A 17,989-nucleotide genomic window follows, 5' to 3' on the forward strand; every position below is an offset into this window, starting at 1 on the left:
AATTGAGTATCGTCCGCATATTGATGGTATCTAATCCCGTGCCTGCGGATGATCTCTCCCAGCGGTTTCATGTAGATGTTGAATAGTAGGGGGGATAAGACCGAACCCTGAGGCACCCCATAATTTAGGGGCCTAGGGGACGATCTCTGCCCCCCCACTAACACCGACTGCGACCTGTCCGAGAGGTAGGAGGAGAACCACCGTAACACGGTGCCTCCCACTCCCACCTCCCGCAGTCGTCGCAGAAGGATACCATGGTCGATGGTATCGAAAGCCGCTGAGAGGTCAAGGAGGACCAGGATGGAGGAACGTCCTTCATCTCTGGCTCTCCAGAGATCATCCATCAATGCGACCAAAGCGGTTTCTGTGCTGTAACCGGGCCTGAAGCCTGACTGGAAGGGGTCTAGGTAGTTTGCTTCCTCCAAGGACCGTTGGAGCTGGAAGGCCACCACCTTCTCAACAACCTTCCCCAGGAAGGGAAGGTTGGAGACTGGACGATAGCTATTAAGAACAGCTGGATCCAAGGATGGTTTCTTCAGGAGGGGTCTCACCACCGCCGCTTTCAGTGCGGCGGGGAAGTTCCCCTCCCGAAGGGAGGCGGTCACAACCGCCTGGATCCAGCCTCGTGTCACCTCACTGCAGTTAGTAACCAGCCATGAGGGACACGGATCCAGAACGCAGGTGGAAGTACTTACAGCTCTCATGGCCTTGTCCACATCCCCGGGGGTAACGTCTTGAAACTCAACCCAGAGCTGTTCTACTTGGTCCCCCTGCGCCTCGGCTGGAACTGCGGGGGTGGAGTCCAAGTCCGACCGAAACCGAGCAATTTTGTCCGCTAAGAATTGGGCATATTCTTCAGCTCTGCCCTGCAAGGGTTCCCCCGCCTCCCTTTTGTTCAATAGGGAGCGGGTTATCCTAAACAGGGCGGCTGGGCGGGACTCAGCGGATGCTACCAGGGTGGCTATGTGCGATCTTTTTGCTGCCCTAAGTGCCCTGGTGTATTCCCTGGTGCAGGTGGTTACCATTGCCCGGTTCGATTCGGACTTATCGGACCTCCAACGGTGCTCTAGGCATCTCCTCCGGCGCTTCATCTCCCGGAGTTCCTCGGTGAACCAAGGGGGTCTCCGGGATCCGCCGCCTCGGAGGAGCCGCAGTGGCGCAATCCGGTCGAGGGCCTCCGACGCTGCCGAGTGCCACGCAGCAGCCAGAGTCTCCACCGGATTGTGGGCGAAAGAGTCAGGAATAACCCCAAGCTCTGTCTGGAACCTTACTGGCTCCATAAGACGCCTGGGGCGTCTTATGTTGGGTTGTGAAACGTCTGCATGAAAACCACCAAGCTCAGAGAGCACCAAGGACCTCTCAATTCAACCCACAGCTACACATATTCTCCTTTTCCAGTACCTAAATTTACCCTGATTATCCCTTTCTTCCCCTAACAACTTCGAATGACCAAAATCTGGCTTCCTGGATTCACTTTACCAGAAATAAATATATATAAATATAAATATAAATATATATAACAGAGCTCCATATCAGAAACGATTCGTCTATCGGGGAAAGAATCTATTCCATCCTGTCTTTTCTGGAGATACATTTGTGGTTGCGAAGTTATGTCCGACCCCATGGACCACGTTCCTCCAGGCCTTCTTGTCCTCTCACATCTTCTGGAGTCCATTGAAGTTCAGGCCGACGGCTTCGGTGACTCCATCCAGCCACCTCCTTCTCTGCCGTCCCCTTCTTCTTCTTTTGCCCTCCATCGTTCCCAGCCTGAGGCTCTTCTCCAGGGAGTCCTTCTTCCTTCTCATTAGGTGGCCGAAGTCTTTGAATTTCCTCTTCAGGATCTGGCCTTCTAAAGAGCAGCCAGGGTTGATCTCCTCCAGGACTGGCCGGTTGGATGGCCTTGCAGTCCAAGGGACTCAGGAGATAGATAGATAGATAGATAGATAGATAGATAGATAGATAGATAGATAGATAGATAGATAGATAGATAGATAGATAGATAGATAGATAATTATATAGGTAGGTAGATACGTAGGGAAGCTGATAGATAGATAGGCAGTCAGACAGACAGATAGATAGAAGAAGTCCCCTTCTTCTTTTGCCCTCCATCGTTCCCAGCATGAGGCTCTTCTCCAGGGAGTCCAGAACAAGGGGGCTGGACTAGAAGACCTCCAAGGCCACCTTCCCACTTTGTTATTCTGCCATCCTTGCTCCAGAAGGCAGGGAAAGACGGACGCAAACGGATGGAAACTTAAGCAAGGAGGAGAGGAAGCGAAGGAGACATTTCGATCTGCTGGGGGGGAAAAAAACCCCTCTTTTTCTTTGTTCTTGCTTTTCTTTTGAAAACCTGAATGGTTGAATCAGATCCCGGCCCTTCCCTTACACGGAGCCAATTCAAATGGGATCCTTGAACCGCCCTCCCAAACGGCTCTCTCGCATTCTCCCCCCCCCCCCCCCCGCCGGCAGCAAGGAACAAGCCCAGGTGAGTGTCGAGATTCCTGGAGTCCTCAGTCATTTGGTGGCTTGCCAGCCCAACAGCCTCTGTGTGTGTGTGTGTCTGTGTGTGTGTCCGCCAGGTGTACAGTTTCGTCCAGAGGCCTGCCTTACTTAGTCAGAGCAAAACTTCGTTTTTGAAGAGGCTGGGATCTCTGGGTTCTTCGAAATCGCGTCGGGTTTTACTCGAAGAGTTTCTGTCTCCAAAAAGGAGTTCGCGCGCACACACACACACACTCACACACACACACACGCTCACACACCGGGTCGTCTTCTCTGGCTTTTGGATGTCCTAAAACGGCCCATGAAGGCGATGGGAAATGTGGGACTATGGCCTCCGCAGGTGGAAACAGGTAACGTGTTCTGATTGGTCTTTCTTCTTCTTCTTCTTCTTCTTCTTCTTCTTCTTCTTCTTCTTCTTCTTCTTCTTCTTCTTCTTTCTTCTTCTTCTTCTTCTTCTTCTTCTTCTTCTTCTTCTTCTTCTCCTTCTTCTCCTTCTCCTCCTTCTCCTTCTCCTTCTTCTCCTTTTTCGTTGCAAAGCCACAGCTGTGGCAAGAGAGGTCGTAAAATGGGGGTGAACCTCACTGAACAGATGTCTCACTTAACAACAAAATTTGGGGGGGGGCTCAATTGTGGTCGTAAGTCGTAGCCTGTCATTTCGTCTCGCCCACCATCCAGTTACAACTGGTGAGGCTTCCTGGATGCAAAGCGAAATTTCTTCTCCTCCTCCTCCTCCTTCTTTTTCTTTTTCTTCTTCTTCCTCCTCCTCTTCCACCTTCTCTTCTTCTTCTTCCTCCTCCTTCTCTTCCTCCCCTCCTCCTTTTTCTTTTTCTTCTTCTACTTCTTCTTCCTCCTCTTCCTCCCCTCCTCCTCCTCTTCCTCCTCCTTTTTCTTTTTCTTCTTCTTCCTCCTCCTCCTCCTCTTCTTCTTCTTCTTCAAAAACAAAGAAAACGTCTTTGAGACTTGTAGTTTGCTTGCTTGCAGTTCTGATTCTGAGGACCTTAAGTTTTGTTGTTGTTAGTTACGAATTCGTGTCCGACCCATCGTGACCCCACGGACCACGTTCCTCCAGGCCTTCCTGTCCTCTCCCATCCTCTGGAGTCCATTGAAGCTCAGGCCGGCTGCTTCGGTGACTCCATCCAGCCACCTCCTTCTCTGCCGTCCCCTTCTTCTTCTTTTGCCCTCCATCGTTCCCAGCATGAGGTTCTTCTCCAGGGAGTCCTTCTTCCTTCTCATTAGGTGGAACAAAGTCCTTGAGTCTCCTCTTCAGGATCTGGCCTTCTAAAGAGCAGCCAGGATTGACCTCCTCTAGGACTGACCGGTTGGATGGCCTTGCAGTCCAAGGGACTCAATGCAGGAGTCTTCTCCAGCACCCGAGTTCAAATCTATCCATTTCAGCACAGTCCCAAATTTTCCGAATTGCAACCTCGTCTGGTGGGGGGTGTTCCCCCATTTTTCCAATATTTAGCATATATGATCCTTGCTTCTATCAATATATGTCACACTAAATATGTGGTCCCTTTGTCGTAACCCTCCAAAAATACCCCTAAGAGGCATGTTTCTAGTTTCAGGTCAATATTTTGTCTGGTTATCATTTCCAGCCAGCCAATATTTTCTTGCTTTTCTGCACCTCCACCACATGTGGTATTTGGTTCCTGTGGTCTGATTGCATTTCCAACCTTTGGCAGACAGAATGCTGAACATTTTCCCCAGTCTTGATAAAAGAGTTTCTGATCATAGTTTGGGGTAATGAAGCAAAGGGGAAAAAAATAGAAAAAGAGGAAGAACAGATTTAAAGTTTAAAGAGACACCCTTGTTTGCCCTCGGCAGGGCGGGTAGAGGTCAGAGAAAGTGATCCGGGATCTATAGATCCACCTGGGCTTGATAAGTTTAAAGAGACACCCTTGTTTGCCCTCGGCAGGGCGGGTAGAGGTCAGAGAAAGTGATCCGGGATCTATAGATCCACCTGGGCTTGATCGGCAATCGATTGTTTAAGGAGGAAGCTGGCTGCGCCGTGCGGAGAATTCCAAATTCTCGCAGCGATACAAATAATACTTGAAATAGTTTAGGGTGGATTTTTGAGGAGGCTCAATTCTAGCATTTGGAGCTACGGTGCTGTCCCAAGTTAAATCAACGATGTGTTTTCTTTTGTGGGGTCCTTGGCGCTCTCTGAGCTGGGTGGTTTTCTTGCAGACGTTTCGTGACCCAACTAGGGAACATCATCAGTGCTAGAAGGGAATAGGGATTATGGAGAGGAGGAGGAAGAGGAGGAGGAGAACTGTGGGGTCCTTGGTGCTCTCTGAGCTTGGTGGTTTTCTTGCAGTTATTTCGTGACCCAACTAGGGAACATCATCAGTGCTAGAAGGGAATAGGGATTGTGGAGAGGAGGAGGAGGAGGAGGAGGAGGAGGAGGAGGAGGAGGAGGAGGAGGAGGAGGAGAGGGGGAGGAAGAGGAGGAGGAGAACTGTGGGGTCCTTGGTGCTCTCTGAGCTTGGTGGTTTTCTTGCAGACTTTTCGTGACCCAAGAAAGAAAAAGAGAGAAATAAAAAATGTATAAAGGACAGGGAGAAAGAAAGAAAGAAGAGATAGATAGATAGATAGATAGATAGATAGATAGATAGATAGATAGATAGATAGATAGATAGATAGATGAAGGAAGAAAGGGAGGGAAAGAAAGAAGAAAGAGGAAGGGAGGGGGAAGGAAGGAAAAAAGAAAAAGAGAGAGGGAGAAAGAAAGATGGTGGGAGGGAGGGAGGAAGGGAGAGAAAGAAAGAGAGGAAGAATGAAGGAAGGAAAGAAGAAAGAAAGAAAAACATGTATAAAGAAAAAATATAAAAAAGAAGAAAAACAAATAAACAGATTCAGTGTTTGTGGGAATTCAAATCGGCCGCCAGTGACGATCAGCTCTCCTTTATCCTCTTCCGAATCCCCATCTAGAGAGCATGTTTGACAAATTAATCCCCTTATATTCCTTCCTGGTAAGATGCTCCAGGCGAGTGTGGGTGTATTTTGCCAGTCAGGCTGGGCATTTACCTGGCTGGCCTGATGCCATCCGGCGGCCAGGCAGGAAACAGGGTTGCATCGTCTCTCTTCGGGCACGTATCACTCCAGATCTTCCATCTCCTGCCAACAGCGGCTGATATCCTCTGTCTACACCCGGGGGGAAGAATTGGTGTTCAGACGGTTCGTACCGGTTCAAGCGAACCGGTTGGGGCCGGCCTGCGGCTCTTTGCCACCCTTTTTTAGCCACGTTTTCTAAGCCTGCAAGTTGTACGCGAGAGCCAAGCGCGGTGCGCTTGCATGGAAGGCAGTGGTAAAGTGACGTGAAACCCACCTCCGACCAGGCGCGTCGAACTCGAGGGCAGGATGAGTTTCTCGTCCCTTTCCGTTGGCATTTTCGAAGCTCAACGAGAAATCACTTTGGGCACGAGATATCGGGCTTCGAATAAAAAAACCCAGCTGTTAAAATGGCTCCCTTTTAAAATAAAAAATAAAAAACAATTTCTCTGCTGCACTCTGGCAAAAAAAAGAAAGAAAGAAAAAAGCATTTAGAAGTTGTTAAAAGATAATTGGAGCGTAATTAAATGGGGAGAGGGGGGGGGAAAAAACCAATCTTCCCAACCGAACATTTTCCTTGTCACACTTTGCTTTTCGCTGCGCACTTTAAAGCTGCAAAGTGGCACAGGAAGGAGGAGGGGAGGGACCCTTCTCCAGTCTATTTGTGTCGTCGTCTGTGTGTGTGTGTGTGTGCGTGCAGCATTACAGCGAATTTAAGAATAATGGACTATCTTCAATTGTGTGGGTGGTAGCATTAAACCGAATCTCAGAATAACAGAACTTCTTCAATCATAGAATAGCATAGAATATCTTCTATTAGCTCAGCTGCCATGTGGCACAGAAGGGGAACATCCTTTCTCCAGTCTGTTTCTGTGTGTGTGTGTTTGTGTGTGTGTGTGTGTGTGTGTGAGAGAGAGAGAGAGAGAGAGGGAGGGAGGGAGGAAGGGAGGGAGGGAGAGAGAGAGATGCTTTCTTTTTGCAAGTGGCATTTCTGGAAATCGACACAGGTAGTTTGGCAGGGAAAAAGTAGAGGTGGCAAATCCAAGCTTGTGGTGTTGTCATTCGTGTGTGTGTGTGTGTGTGTGTGTGTGTGTGTGTGTGTGAGAGAGAGAGAGAGAGAGAGAGAGAGAGAGAGAGAGAGAGAGAGGGGGAGGGAGGGAGGAGAAGAGAGATGCTTTCTTTTTGCAAGTGGCATTTCTGGAAATCGACTCCAGGAGTCTGTTTTTGTGTTTAGCAGGGAAAAATTAGAGGTGGCAAATCCAAGCTTGGTGTGTGTCGGTGTGTGTCGGTGTGTGTGTGTGTGTGTTTGTGTGTGTGCGTGCGCAGAGCTGTCAGCATAATCCTATTTGTTTCTCTCCAGAGGCTTATGATTGATTGTTTCCTGATCCTTATCAACAATCAAACCCTTCAAGGCAGACGTTTTTTTCCCCTTGAAGATTTTCGCCAAAAAAAAAAAAAAAAAAAAACCCAAAAAGTTTCTTTTGTTAAAAGTAGCCAGCTAACGTACACACACACACACAGACACACAAATATGCACTTCCAATTGCTCATTTTCCCATCTGTGTAGCCCAAAGGGGGCCAAGCTAATACGTATCTTCTGCTTAAAAATAAAAAATAATTTTTTTTTAGGGCCGCTCCAGAATAAATATTGTGGGTTGTTTTAATAAACAAAAGTCGCAGCCTCTTCCGTAATTCTCCGCTTGGGAACAAACCTAAAATACAAAAACGGCCTCTTGGCCGTTCAGAAGAGCTGGGTTTTTTTTCCCCCGGGGGTTAGAATTGGCCTTTTCCAGGTGGCTAATATTAATTGTTAAAGGTCTTCGTTTGTTAGGAAATAGTCTTTTTTTCTTGTTGTTAAATCTTTTTATTATTATTATTATTTGCATATGAATAGATTGAATACAGTGTGGTTATCCAGGCGTTTCACTTACCATTAGAACCAGTGCGAGAAACCAACAACATATATACTATTTGTACGGCGCTCACATTGTACACTTAATTTTGACCCTCGTATTTATTATAATACGACCGCTGGAGGGGTGAAATTCAGCAGGTTCCGGAGAACCCGTAGCGGAAGTTTTGGGCAGTTGGGAGAACCGGCAAATGCCACCTCTGGTTGGCCCCAGAGTGGGGAGGGAATGGGGTTTTTGCAGTACCCTTCCCCTGTCATGCCCGCCAAGCCCACAGAACCGCTCGTCCAAAAAGTTGAATTTCATCGCTGCACCGATGAATATTATCTCTTTCCAAATCCCCCTAAACAATTTTTTTTCCGGTATTCCAACTTTTGGTTAGGACAAAGATTCTAACTGGAAGCCTCCTGTTCAATTCTGGAGCCAACTGGAAGTCCGGTTCCCCCACCATAGAGTCCCCTCCTAGCACAGCGTCCTTTTACTGGCTGGAATCCCGTTCTCCCACCATAGAGTCTCCTCCTAGCCCAGCATCCTCCTAGAGTCCTTTTACTGGCTGGAAGTCCAGTTCCCCCACCATAGAGTCTCCTCCTAGCACGGAGTCCTTTTACTGGCTGGAAGTCCAGTTCTCCCACCATAGAGTCTCCTTCTAGCCCGTCATCCTTTTCCTGGCTGGAAGTCCGGTTCCCCCACCATAGAGTCTCCTCCTAGCCCGGCATCCTTTTCCTGGCTGGAAGTCCAGTTCCCCCACCATAGAGTCTCCTCCTAGCCCAGCGTCCTTTTACTGGCTGTAAGTCCAGTTCTCCCACCATAGAGTCTCCTCCTAGCACAGCGTCCTTTTACTGGCTGGAAGTCCAGTTCTCCCACCATAGAGTCTCCTCCTAGTACAACGTCCTTTTACTGGCTGGAAATCCGGTTCCCCCACCATAGAGTCTCCTCCTAGCACGGAGCCCTTTTACTGGCTGGAAGTCTGATTCCCCCACCATAGAGTCTCCTCCTAGCTCGGCGTCCTTTTACTGGCTGTAAGTCCAGTTCTCCCACCATAGAGTCTCCTCCTAGCCCAGCATCCTTTTACTGGCTGGAAGTCCGGTTCCCCCACCATAGAGTCTCCTCCTAGTGCGGCGTCCTTTTTTCCTTTGACTGATCAGCGACAGGGAGCCACAGCAGAAGGATGAAAGAGCCACATGCAGCTCCAAAGCCACAGGTTGCGGATCCCCGTTCTGGGCAAATGCCCCATAGAGCAGGGGTCTCCAAGCTTGGCAACTTTAAGACTTGTGGACTTCAACTCCCAGAGTTCCTCAGCCAGCTTTGCTGGAGACCCCTGCTACAGATCACTTTTTTCTTTCTGTTTTCCATCACGATCAAGAGATGTCTAACTGGATTTTTGACGGATTTTTGTCCTCCCCTTCTCTCTCTGTATAGGCTGTTCAGTCTGACCTTGAAGAAACTCATCATGCTGAAGGAGATGGATAAGGATCTCAGCTCGGTGGTGATTGCCGTCAAGTTGCAGGTATGTCACACTGAGGAATGAGGATGTGGCAACTATCTTGTGGCCCTTGAGAGTCACAGAAGTTACTCACTGTGACACTTAATGCCGAGCTGTTCCAAAGAAAAAAAAAGCAGTAGCCCTTAGACTTATATACCGCTTCACCCGGCTTTTACAGCCCTCTCTAAGCAGTTTACAGAGTCAGCCTCTTGCCCCCAATAATCTGGGTCCTCATTTTACCCACCTCGGAAGGATAGAAGTCTGAGTCAACCTTGAGCTGGTCAGGATCGAACTGCTGGCAGTGGTGAGAATTATCTTGCAATACTGTGTTCTAACCACTGGGAAGGAAGGAAGGAGGGAGGGAGGAAGGAAAGAAGGGCGGGCAACAGAGGGATAGAATCAAGATCACATGAAATGTTAATACCACTTTATAAGGCCTTGGGAAGGCCATACTTGGAATACTGCATTCAGTTTTTGGTCACCACGATGTAGAAAAGATGTGGAGACTCTAGAAAGAGTGCAGAGAAGAGCAACAAAGAGGATGAGGGGACTGGAGGCTAAAACATATGAAGAACGGTTGCAGGAACTGGGAATATGTCTAGTTTAATGAAAAGAAGGACCAGGGGAGACATGATAGCGGTCTTCCAATTTCTCAGGGGTTACCACAAAGAAGAGGGAGTCAAACTATTCTCCAAGGCACCTGAGGGTAGAACAAGAAGCAATGGGTGGAAACTAATCAAGGAGAGAAGCAACTTAGAACTGATGAGAAATTGCCTGATTGTGAGAACAATTAATCAGTGGAACAGAAGTTGCCTCCAGAAGTTGTGAATGCCCCAACACTGGAAGTCTTTAAGAAGATGTTGGACAGCCATTTGTCTGGAACGGTATAGGGTTTCCTGCCTAGGCAGGGGGTTGGACTAGAAGATCTCCAAGGTCCCTTCCAACTCTACTATTGTATTGTATAGGAATAGCCCTTAGACTTGTATACCACTTCACAGTGTTTGAGGTTTGAGGTTTATTCGATTTATATTCGTTTTACAGCCCTCTCTAAGCGGTTTACAGAGTCAGCCTCTTGCCCCCCCAACAATCTGGGTCTTTGGAAGGACAGAAGGCTAAGTTAACCTTGAGCTGGTCAGGATTGAACTCCTGGCAGTGGGCAGAGTTAGCCTGCAATACTGTATTCTAAGGAAGGAAGGAAGGAAGGAAGGAAGGAAGGAAGGAAGGAAGGAAGGAAGGAAGGAAGGAAGGAAGGAAGGAAGGAAGGAAGGAAGGAAGGAAGGAAGGAAGGGAAAGGAAAGGAAAGGAAAGGAAAGGAGGTAAGGAAAGGGAAGGAAGAAAGGAAGGAAGGAAGGAAGGAAGGAAGGAAGGAAGGAAGGAAGGAAGGAAGGAAGGAAGGAAGGAAAATTAGCCATAGCCCTTAGACTTATGTATATAAAACCTTTTGAAAAGCAAAATCAGTGGGGGAGCCAGATCGACTGCAGTGATTCTCTTAACAAACGTGGCAAGAATAGTCTGTCAAATGAGCCAACACTCACTTCCCAAATGTCTCACTTAATGGCAGGAATTGTGGGCTCCGTTGTGGTCGTACGTCGAGGACCCACCCGTAGCTCTCAACCATCCCACTGGGTCAGACAGCAAGAGAAAATGTGGGGGACATCGTTTTCCCGAGAGTATATAACTTTACCGAAGAGTCAACATGGGTGCAGAAATAGAAAAGCCAGCTCGAATGATTTCGCGCGCAAACATCATAAGGAAAACTTTCTCTTTTCCCCCAATCTCTTGCACACTCTCATTTCTTTCTTTCTTTCTTTCTTTCTTTCTTTCTTTCTTTCTTTCTTTCTTGCTTGCTTGCTTGCTTGCTTGCTTGCTTGCTTTCTTTCTTTCTTTCTTTCTTTCTTTCTTTCTTTCTTTCTTTCTTTCTTTCTTTCTTTCTTTCTTTCTTTCTTTCTTTCTTTCTTTCTTTTTGAGAGCGGTCTGTCTGCTTCGGACTTTCCCAGCTCCCTCCCCAAAACCTACCTTCCCTACCTTCCAGCGTCTTCCCTCCCTCCGCCCATTAGAGTCGCATGGTTGCAAAGCGAGGCGGCCTAGCGAGTCAACCGTGAGCCTACCCTTTGTAATCTACCCTTCGGGGAACTCCGATCCGGCCTCGGCTGCTTTTTCCCAGCAGACGAACTGACCCCACGCCTCTTGCAGGGTTCCAAGCGGATCCTGAGGTCCAACGAGATCGTCTTGCCCATCAGCGGGCTCGTAGAAACGGAACTTCAGCTGACGTTCTCGTTACAGGTAAGCGGGCGTTAGCGGGATTCCGGCTCTTCGCAAAACATCGCGCCGGCAATGAAGAATATCGGTAGCTCAGGGTTGTAAGGAGAGGGGGCCCTTGGTGCTCTCTGAGCTGGGTGGTTTTCTTGCAGGCATTTCGGGACCCAACTAGGTAACATCATCAGTGCTAGAAGGGAATGGGGAGGAGGAGGAGGAGGAGGAGGAGGAGGAGGAGGAGATGGAAGAGAAGGAGAAAGAAGAGGAGAAGGAGGGGAGAATTGTGGGGTCCTTGGTGCTCTCTGATCTTGGTGGTTTTCTTGCATACATTTCATGACCCAACTAGGGGACATCATCAGTGCTAGAAGGGGCATTTGTAGCAAAAAAAACCCACACCGTGTTTGTGTTTGTGTGTGTGTGTGTATTGTGTATGTGTAGATATATACTTTCTTTTGAGAGCAGAGAACAATTTCATTTTTTAATGTGTGCCAGTGTGCTTACAGTAAAAAATGACAATAAAGGTTCTCTTCTGTTCTGTTCGCTCCTCTTCTCCTTTCTTTTCTCCTCTCCTCTCCTATGATTTCTTCCCTCTTTGCTCTCTTTTCTTCTCCCTTCTGGTTTCTCCCCTCTTTTCTCCTCTCTTCTCTTCTCCTCTCTTATGGTTTCTTCCCTCTTTTCCCTCTTCTCCTCCCTTCTGATTTCTTCCCTCTTCTGTTCTTTCTCTTCTCTTCTCTTATGGTTTCTTCCCTCTTTTCTCTCTTCTCCTCCCTTCTGATTTCTTCCCTCTTCTGTTCTTTCTCTTCTCTTCTCTTATGGTTTCTTCCCTCTTTTCTCTCTTCTCCTCCCTTCTGGTTTTTCCCCACTTCTCTTCTTCTCTCTTATGGTTTCTTCCCTCTTTTCCCTCTTCTCCTCCCTTCTGATTTCTTCCCTCTTCTGTTCTTTCTCTTCTCCTCCCTTCTGATTTCTTCCCTCTTCTGTTCTTTCTCTTCTCCTCCCTTCTGATTTCTTCCCTCTTCTGTTCTTTCTCTTCTCCTCCCTTCTGATTTCTTCCCTCTTCTGTTCTTTCTCTTCTCTTCTCTTCTCTTATGGTTTCTTCCCTCTTTTCTCTCTTCTCCTCCCTTCTGGTTTCTTCCCTCTTTTCTCCTCTCTTCTCTTCTCTTCTCCTCCCTTCTGGTTTCTTCCCTCTTTTCCCTCTTCTGTTCTTCTGTTCTTTCTCTTCTCTTATGGTTTCTTCCCTCTTTTCTCCTCTCTTCTCCTCCCTTCTGGTTTCTTCCCCCTTTTCCCACTTCTGGTCTTCTCTTCTCCCTTCTGTTTTCCCGCCCTCTTCTGGTCGTCTCTCTTCTGGTTTCTTCCCTTTTCTCTCCTCTCTTCTCCTCTCTTATGGTTTCTTCCCTCTCTTCTCTCCTCTCCTCTCTTTTGGTCTCTTCCCTCTTTTCTCCCTCCTCTCTTCTCCTCTTCCTTCCCCCCCCCACAAAAATCTTTTCTCCCCCCGCCTTTCTTCCCGCAGTACCCTCACTTCCTGAAGCGAGACGCCAACAAGCTGCAGATCATGTTGCAGAGGAGGAAGCGGTACAAAAACCGGACTTTCCTGGGCTACAAAACCTTGGCGGTGGGCCTGATCAACATGGCCGAGGTAGGCGAGGCAGATGGGAAGGCCCAGGTGGAAAATCACCACCTGGCCCTCTAGGCATTTTTACCCCGTGGGTTTTCAGCTTCCGGAGACACACACAAACACACACAAACACCGTGGAAATTTGGCCTTCTGTTTCTCGTTGGCAGGTGATGCAGCACCCGAGCGAGGGAGCGCTGGTTTTGGGACTGCACAGCAACGCCAAAGACGTCTCCGTTCCGGTGGCCGAGATCAAAATCTACTCCCTGTCCAGCCAGCCCATCGACCACGAAGGACTCAAGTCCAAATTATCAGGTGCGGGCAGTTTCCCGCCTTTTTTAAAAAAAATTATTTTCATTTTCGTACAGTCACATATATACTGTGCATAACCGGGGCCATATAACATTAAACAATGAACACAGCCATTCCTCTTGTCAACAAAACCCCCCAAAATAGAGACCCAATGTACCTCTTCGACCCTCCATACACCCTTTCTTTCGCCCCCCCTCCAACTTTCCATCTTCCCTCCATCCTTCCCCTCTACCCTACTTCCCTTCCCCCTCTACCACACCTCTCTCCCGATACACTCCCTCCCTTCCATCTCACCCTCCCTCCGATCCTCTCTCCCACCCTCTCTACCCCTCTTTCTTCTATCCCTCTACTCCTCCCTTCGGTGTATTTCTACTATCTATTAAAATATTCAGCTTGTCCTATTTTTACAGTGGAATTAAAGAGCAACGGTATACAAGTGCAGTCACGTTACTTTAAAATCTAACACATACTATATATCCCCCCTCCCCCCTAACACCCCCCTCCCTTCCCCCCCCCGACTTCCCAGAGCCCGTAGATTTTTAACAAACACAGTCTAAAATATATTAAGACAAAGGAAATTAAAAAAAACAACAGTTTCTTCCTGTTACACTAACTTTGAGCAGTTTAGATTGTTCCTAATCTTAAGCATAGGCTATCTGTAATTTCTTAGTCCCATATTTGTTTTGTATATAGTCAATCCGTTTTTTCCAGTCTCGTTTATATCTCTCATTTGAATGGTCTTTAAGATATGCTGATATTTTAGCCATCTCGGCTAGGTTTATAACTTTCAATGTCCATTCTTGAGTTGTAGGCAAGTCTTCCTTCTTCCAGTATTGCGCCACCAACAGTCTTGCTGCCGTTATTAGGTGTAGAACCAAATTAGTCTCTACCGCTGTAAAGTCAGTACATATACCCAGTTCCCCGCCTTTTATGGCCATGTATTTAGCCTCCGTTCGGAGCTGCAACAGCACCGAAAGCAGGCTCTTAACACCAGTCCTCGCCCTTAACGACCATCGCTGGCTCCCCGTGAGCGTGGAATCAAAATTCAGGGCCTTGCATTTACTTCCGTTGCAGCATCCCGTGTGTGTGTGTGTTGTTGTGTGTCAGCCTCTGCCTTGTTGCTGCTGCTTCGGCTGCCATTGAAACGGGGAGTGGGGGGGGGGCATGGTATTTGGGAAGGGGATCATTATGTGCTGGAGGAAGATTCTAGACGCTGGCCTGACCATCTCATTGCGCATGCGGAGGAAGGGAGTTTCCCGCCAAGGTTAATTGTCCAGCATTCCATCCTGGTGGATGTTTTTTTGAAGTTATCTCCCATCTGACAGTTGGGTGAATTATAATTGAACTATGGACTGGGGTGCCAAGGGGAGGGGATTGAACTATACGTGATATTCTTTGCTTTCGCGCCTAATTGACCAGATTCAGCTTTGCTTCGCTACTATTCGTTTGTAATTAGTAAAAGTACACTTAATTTCAAGCAAATGGAGTTGAGTGGTTTCTTTCCTGATTATTCAATGAAGTAGCATCCGACATTGTGCTTGTTGTGGCCCGACAGTGGAACTGACAGCAGAGTCGGACAGTGAGGAGGGTTGGGGAGGAACCTGGGCCAGTCCTGGAGTCTGGGGAAGGCTCCGATGAGGGCTCTGTGTCGGAGGCAGAGAGGGGGCCAGGGCCGTCTGACAATTATCAGCTGCCTTCGGAGGCAGACATCAGTGAGGCAGAAGAACAGCTGGAGCCTGTTCCCAGTGCAGAGCTGCCAGAAGGCAAGAACAGTTAAGACAAAAGGGGCAACTGGGGAGTAAGGCTTGGAGATGATTGGCCCCTCCCACAAGACATAAAGGAGGAGCAAAGGAACGTGAGCCTTTTGCAGGAAGCAACTTTGTTCGTCCTTGTCGGTTTGAAGTCTGAAGCTCTGTTTTGACTCTGTGCTCCGTGTGGCCTTGCAAAGCTAAAATTGCCAGTTAGGTCTTTGGCAGCATTTCAAGGGAGATAAAGCTGGGCGCTTATCAGCCTTATTCCTGAAAGACTTTGGCAGACTTCGGTCGGAGTCTTTACAAACTATTTGGGACTCATTACGGGCTGGGAAGGAGCATAATTCCCAAGCTTTATTGATCATCTGTCTTGCTTCCCAGATCGATCCCCGGACATTGATAATTACTCGGAGGAGGAAGAGGAGAGCTTCTCGTCCGAACAGGAAGGAAGCGACGACCCATTGCACGGACAGGTAAACCTAGCCTCCTTCTTGACGGGATGGAAACTTAACCAAGGAGAGAATCAACCTAGAACTCAGGAGAGATTTCCTGACGGTGAGAAGGATGAACCAGTGGAACGGCTTGCCACTAGAAGTTGTAGAGGTTTTCAAGAAGAGACCGGACAGCCGTTTGTCTGAAATGGCCTAGTGATCCGCAGAAAAATCATTTACCTTTTTGATATTGCACTCAATCAGGGGTCCTCAGATTACGGCCACTGGGACGGATGCGTGCAATGAACGCTTGTGTTGCTGCAGGGAGTCTCCCCCTTTGGGGTCTTTTTATGGGGGCCGGAGGGGGGCAGAGATTCCCACTTGGGGTCTGCTTCAGCCTCCTGGTGGGGGGCTTTGGGCCAAGGTTGGAGGGAAGCACCGCTGGTGGGGAAGAGCCCGAGGGCCTCGTTCCAGTGCGGCTGCATCACGGCCTGGAACTGGCTGACCATCTCAGCCCGCTGACCCTCCAGGTACCAGCACATGGCCTTGCACTCCCGCAAAGTCTTCCCTCTGCTTGGAAAGCCCACGCTCCTAGTCCTCAGTGAGGTGCCTCTGCTAAGCCTCCTCCTCGGCCAGATCCAATTTGAACTGAGTTGTTTTGCCAATTCTTTCTCCTGGGGGCTGCTTAGCTCCAGCAACTGCTTTCTGTTGGGGCCCTAAGGAGCCCCGGGCAGGCAGGCAGGGGAAGGGCTGGGAGGGGAGGGGCGAGGTGGCTGGCAAGGTGCCCCTTGACGTGTGTGACATTGAGTTGGCCATGCCCACCTAGTCACATGACCACCTTGCCATGCCCATCCAGCTGGTCATTAGGCAGATCCTATTAGGGGTCCGTGGGGTTTAAAATTATGAATTTAGTGGTCCCCAAGGACCAAAAGGTTGGGGACCCCTGGACTAGATGACCTCTGAGGTCCCTTCCAACTCTTGCTATTCTGTGATTTTAACTCCTGTGATCTATCTATCTATCTATCTATCTATCTATCTATCTATCTATCTATCTATCTATCTATCTATCTATCTCTTCTTCCTTTCTGTCTTTCTCCCTTTATACATTTATTTCTCTCTTTTTCTTTCTTTTTTCTTTCCTATCTTTCCTATCTATCTATCTATCTATCTATCTATCTATCTATCTATCTATCTATCTATCTATCTATCTATCATCATCATTTTCTCTCTCATTATCTCTCTGTCTATTTTCTCTCTTTTCTCTCTATCTATCTATCTATCTATCTATCTATCTATCTATCTATCTATCTATCTATCTATCTCTTCTTCCTTTCTGTCTTTCTCCCTGTCCTTTATACATTTATTTCTCTCTTTTTCTTTCTTTTTTCTTTCCTATCTTTCCTATCTATATCTATCTATCTATCTATCTATCTATCTATCTATCTATCTATCTATCTATCTATCTATCTATCTATCATCATCATCATCATCTATTTTCTCTCTCATCTCTCTGTCTATTTTCTCTCTTTTCTCTATATCTATCTATCTATCTATCTATCTATCTATCTATCTATCTATCTATCTATCTATCTATCTATCTATCTCTTCTTTCTTTCTTTCTCCCTGTCCTTTATACATTTCTTTCTCTTTTTCTTTCTTTTTTCTTTCCTATCTTTCCTATCTATCTATCTATCTATCTATCTATCTATCTATCTATCTATCTATCTATCTATCATCATCATCATCCTCATCATCTATTTTCTCTCTCATTATCTGTCTATTTTCTCTCTCTTTCCTCTATATCTATCTATCTATCTATCTATCTATCTATCTATCTATCTATCTATCTATCTATCTATCATCTATCTATCTCTCTATCATCATCTATTTTCTCTCATTATCTATCTATGTCTATTTTCACTCTCTCTTTTCTCTATATCTATCTATCTATCTATCTATCTATCTATCTATCTATCTATCTATCTATCTATCTACCTATCATCTCTCTATCTCTCTATCTCTCTATCAGCATCTATTTTCTCACTCATTATCTATCTCTGTCTATTTTCTCTCTCTTTTCTCTATATCTATCTATCTATCTATCATCTCTCTATCTCTCTATCTCTCTATCATCATCTATTTTCTCACTCATTATCTATCTATCTGTGTCTATTTTCTCTCTCTTTTCTCTATGTCTGTCTGTCTGTCTGTCTCTATCTGTCTGTCTATCTATCTATCTATCTATCTATCTATCTATCTATCTATCTATCTATCTATCTATTTATCTATCTATCTATCTATCTATCTATTATATGTATATCCGTATATCTGCTTGAATCCTGCAACGGCTTCTCGGTTTCCTCTCGGCAGGATTTGTTCTACGAAGACGACGATCTTCGGAAGGTGAAGAAACCGAGGAGGAAACTCACCTCCACTTCTGCAATCACCCGGGTGAGTCATGTTGGAGGTGGTAGCAATAGTTATTTTGGCCCACCCTTTGTCTGGAAGGGTCCAGGGGGCTCCTGTCTGCGCAAGGGGTTGGACTAGAAGACCTTCAAAGCCCCCTTCCGGTTCTCTTCTAGCAAAAGCAGAGCTGGACGTGAACCCTTAAGTCGTTAAGTTTTATACGTTGTTATATCCCGGCTGGGCCTGGGTCCCCTTTTTCCTAACAAGCAAACCATCCCTCT

General features: G+C 47.1%; 1 protein-coding gene across 1 annotated transcript in view; it reads left to right on the forward strand.

Moving 5' to 3' along the window:
* The window catches only part of PACS1 (phosphofurin acidic cluster sorting protein 1), an 86,964-nt gene that overhangs the window by 21,361 nt on the left and 47,614 nt on the right, over positions 1 to 17,989 (forward strand). The window contains exons 2-7 of the mRNA XM_087707663.1: positions 8,880 to 8,967; positions 11,137 to 11,226; positions 12,707 to 12,832; positions 12,979 to 13,123; positions 15,253 to 15,344; positions 17,673 to 17,753. Of these exons, the coding sequence (XP_087563789.1) occupies positions 8,880 to 8,967; positions 11,137 to 11,226; positions 12,707 to 12,832; positions 12,979 to 13,123; positions 15,253 to 15,344; positions 17,673 to 17,753 (622 nt within the window). The remainder of the gene's footprint in view (positions 1 to 8,879; positions 8,968 to 11,136; positions 11,227 to 12,706; positions 12,833 to 12,978; positions 13,124 to 15,252; positions 15,345 to 17,672; positions 17,754 to 17,989) is intronic.

The sequence above is a fragment of the Thamnophis sirtalis genome, unplaced genomic scaffold (genome assembly GCF_051295495.1).
Source record: "Thamnophis sirtalis isolate CommonGarterSnake01/CBP01778 unplaced genomic scaffold, rThaSir2_p1.2 scaffold_2, whole genome shotgun sequence".
Taxonomy (NCBI): domain Eukaryota; kingdom Metazoa; phylum Chordata; class Lepidosauria; order Squamata; family Natricidae; genus Thamnophis; species Thamnophis sirtalis.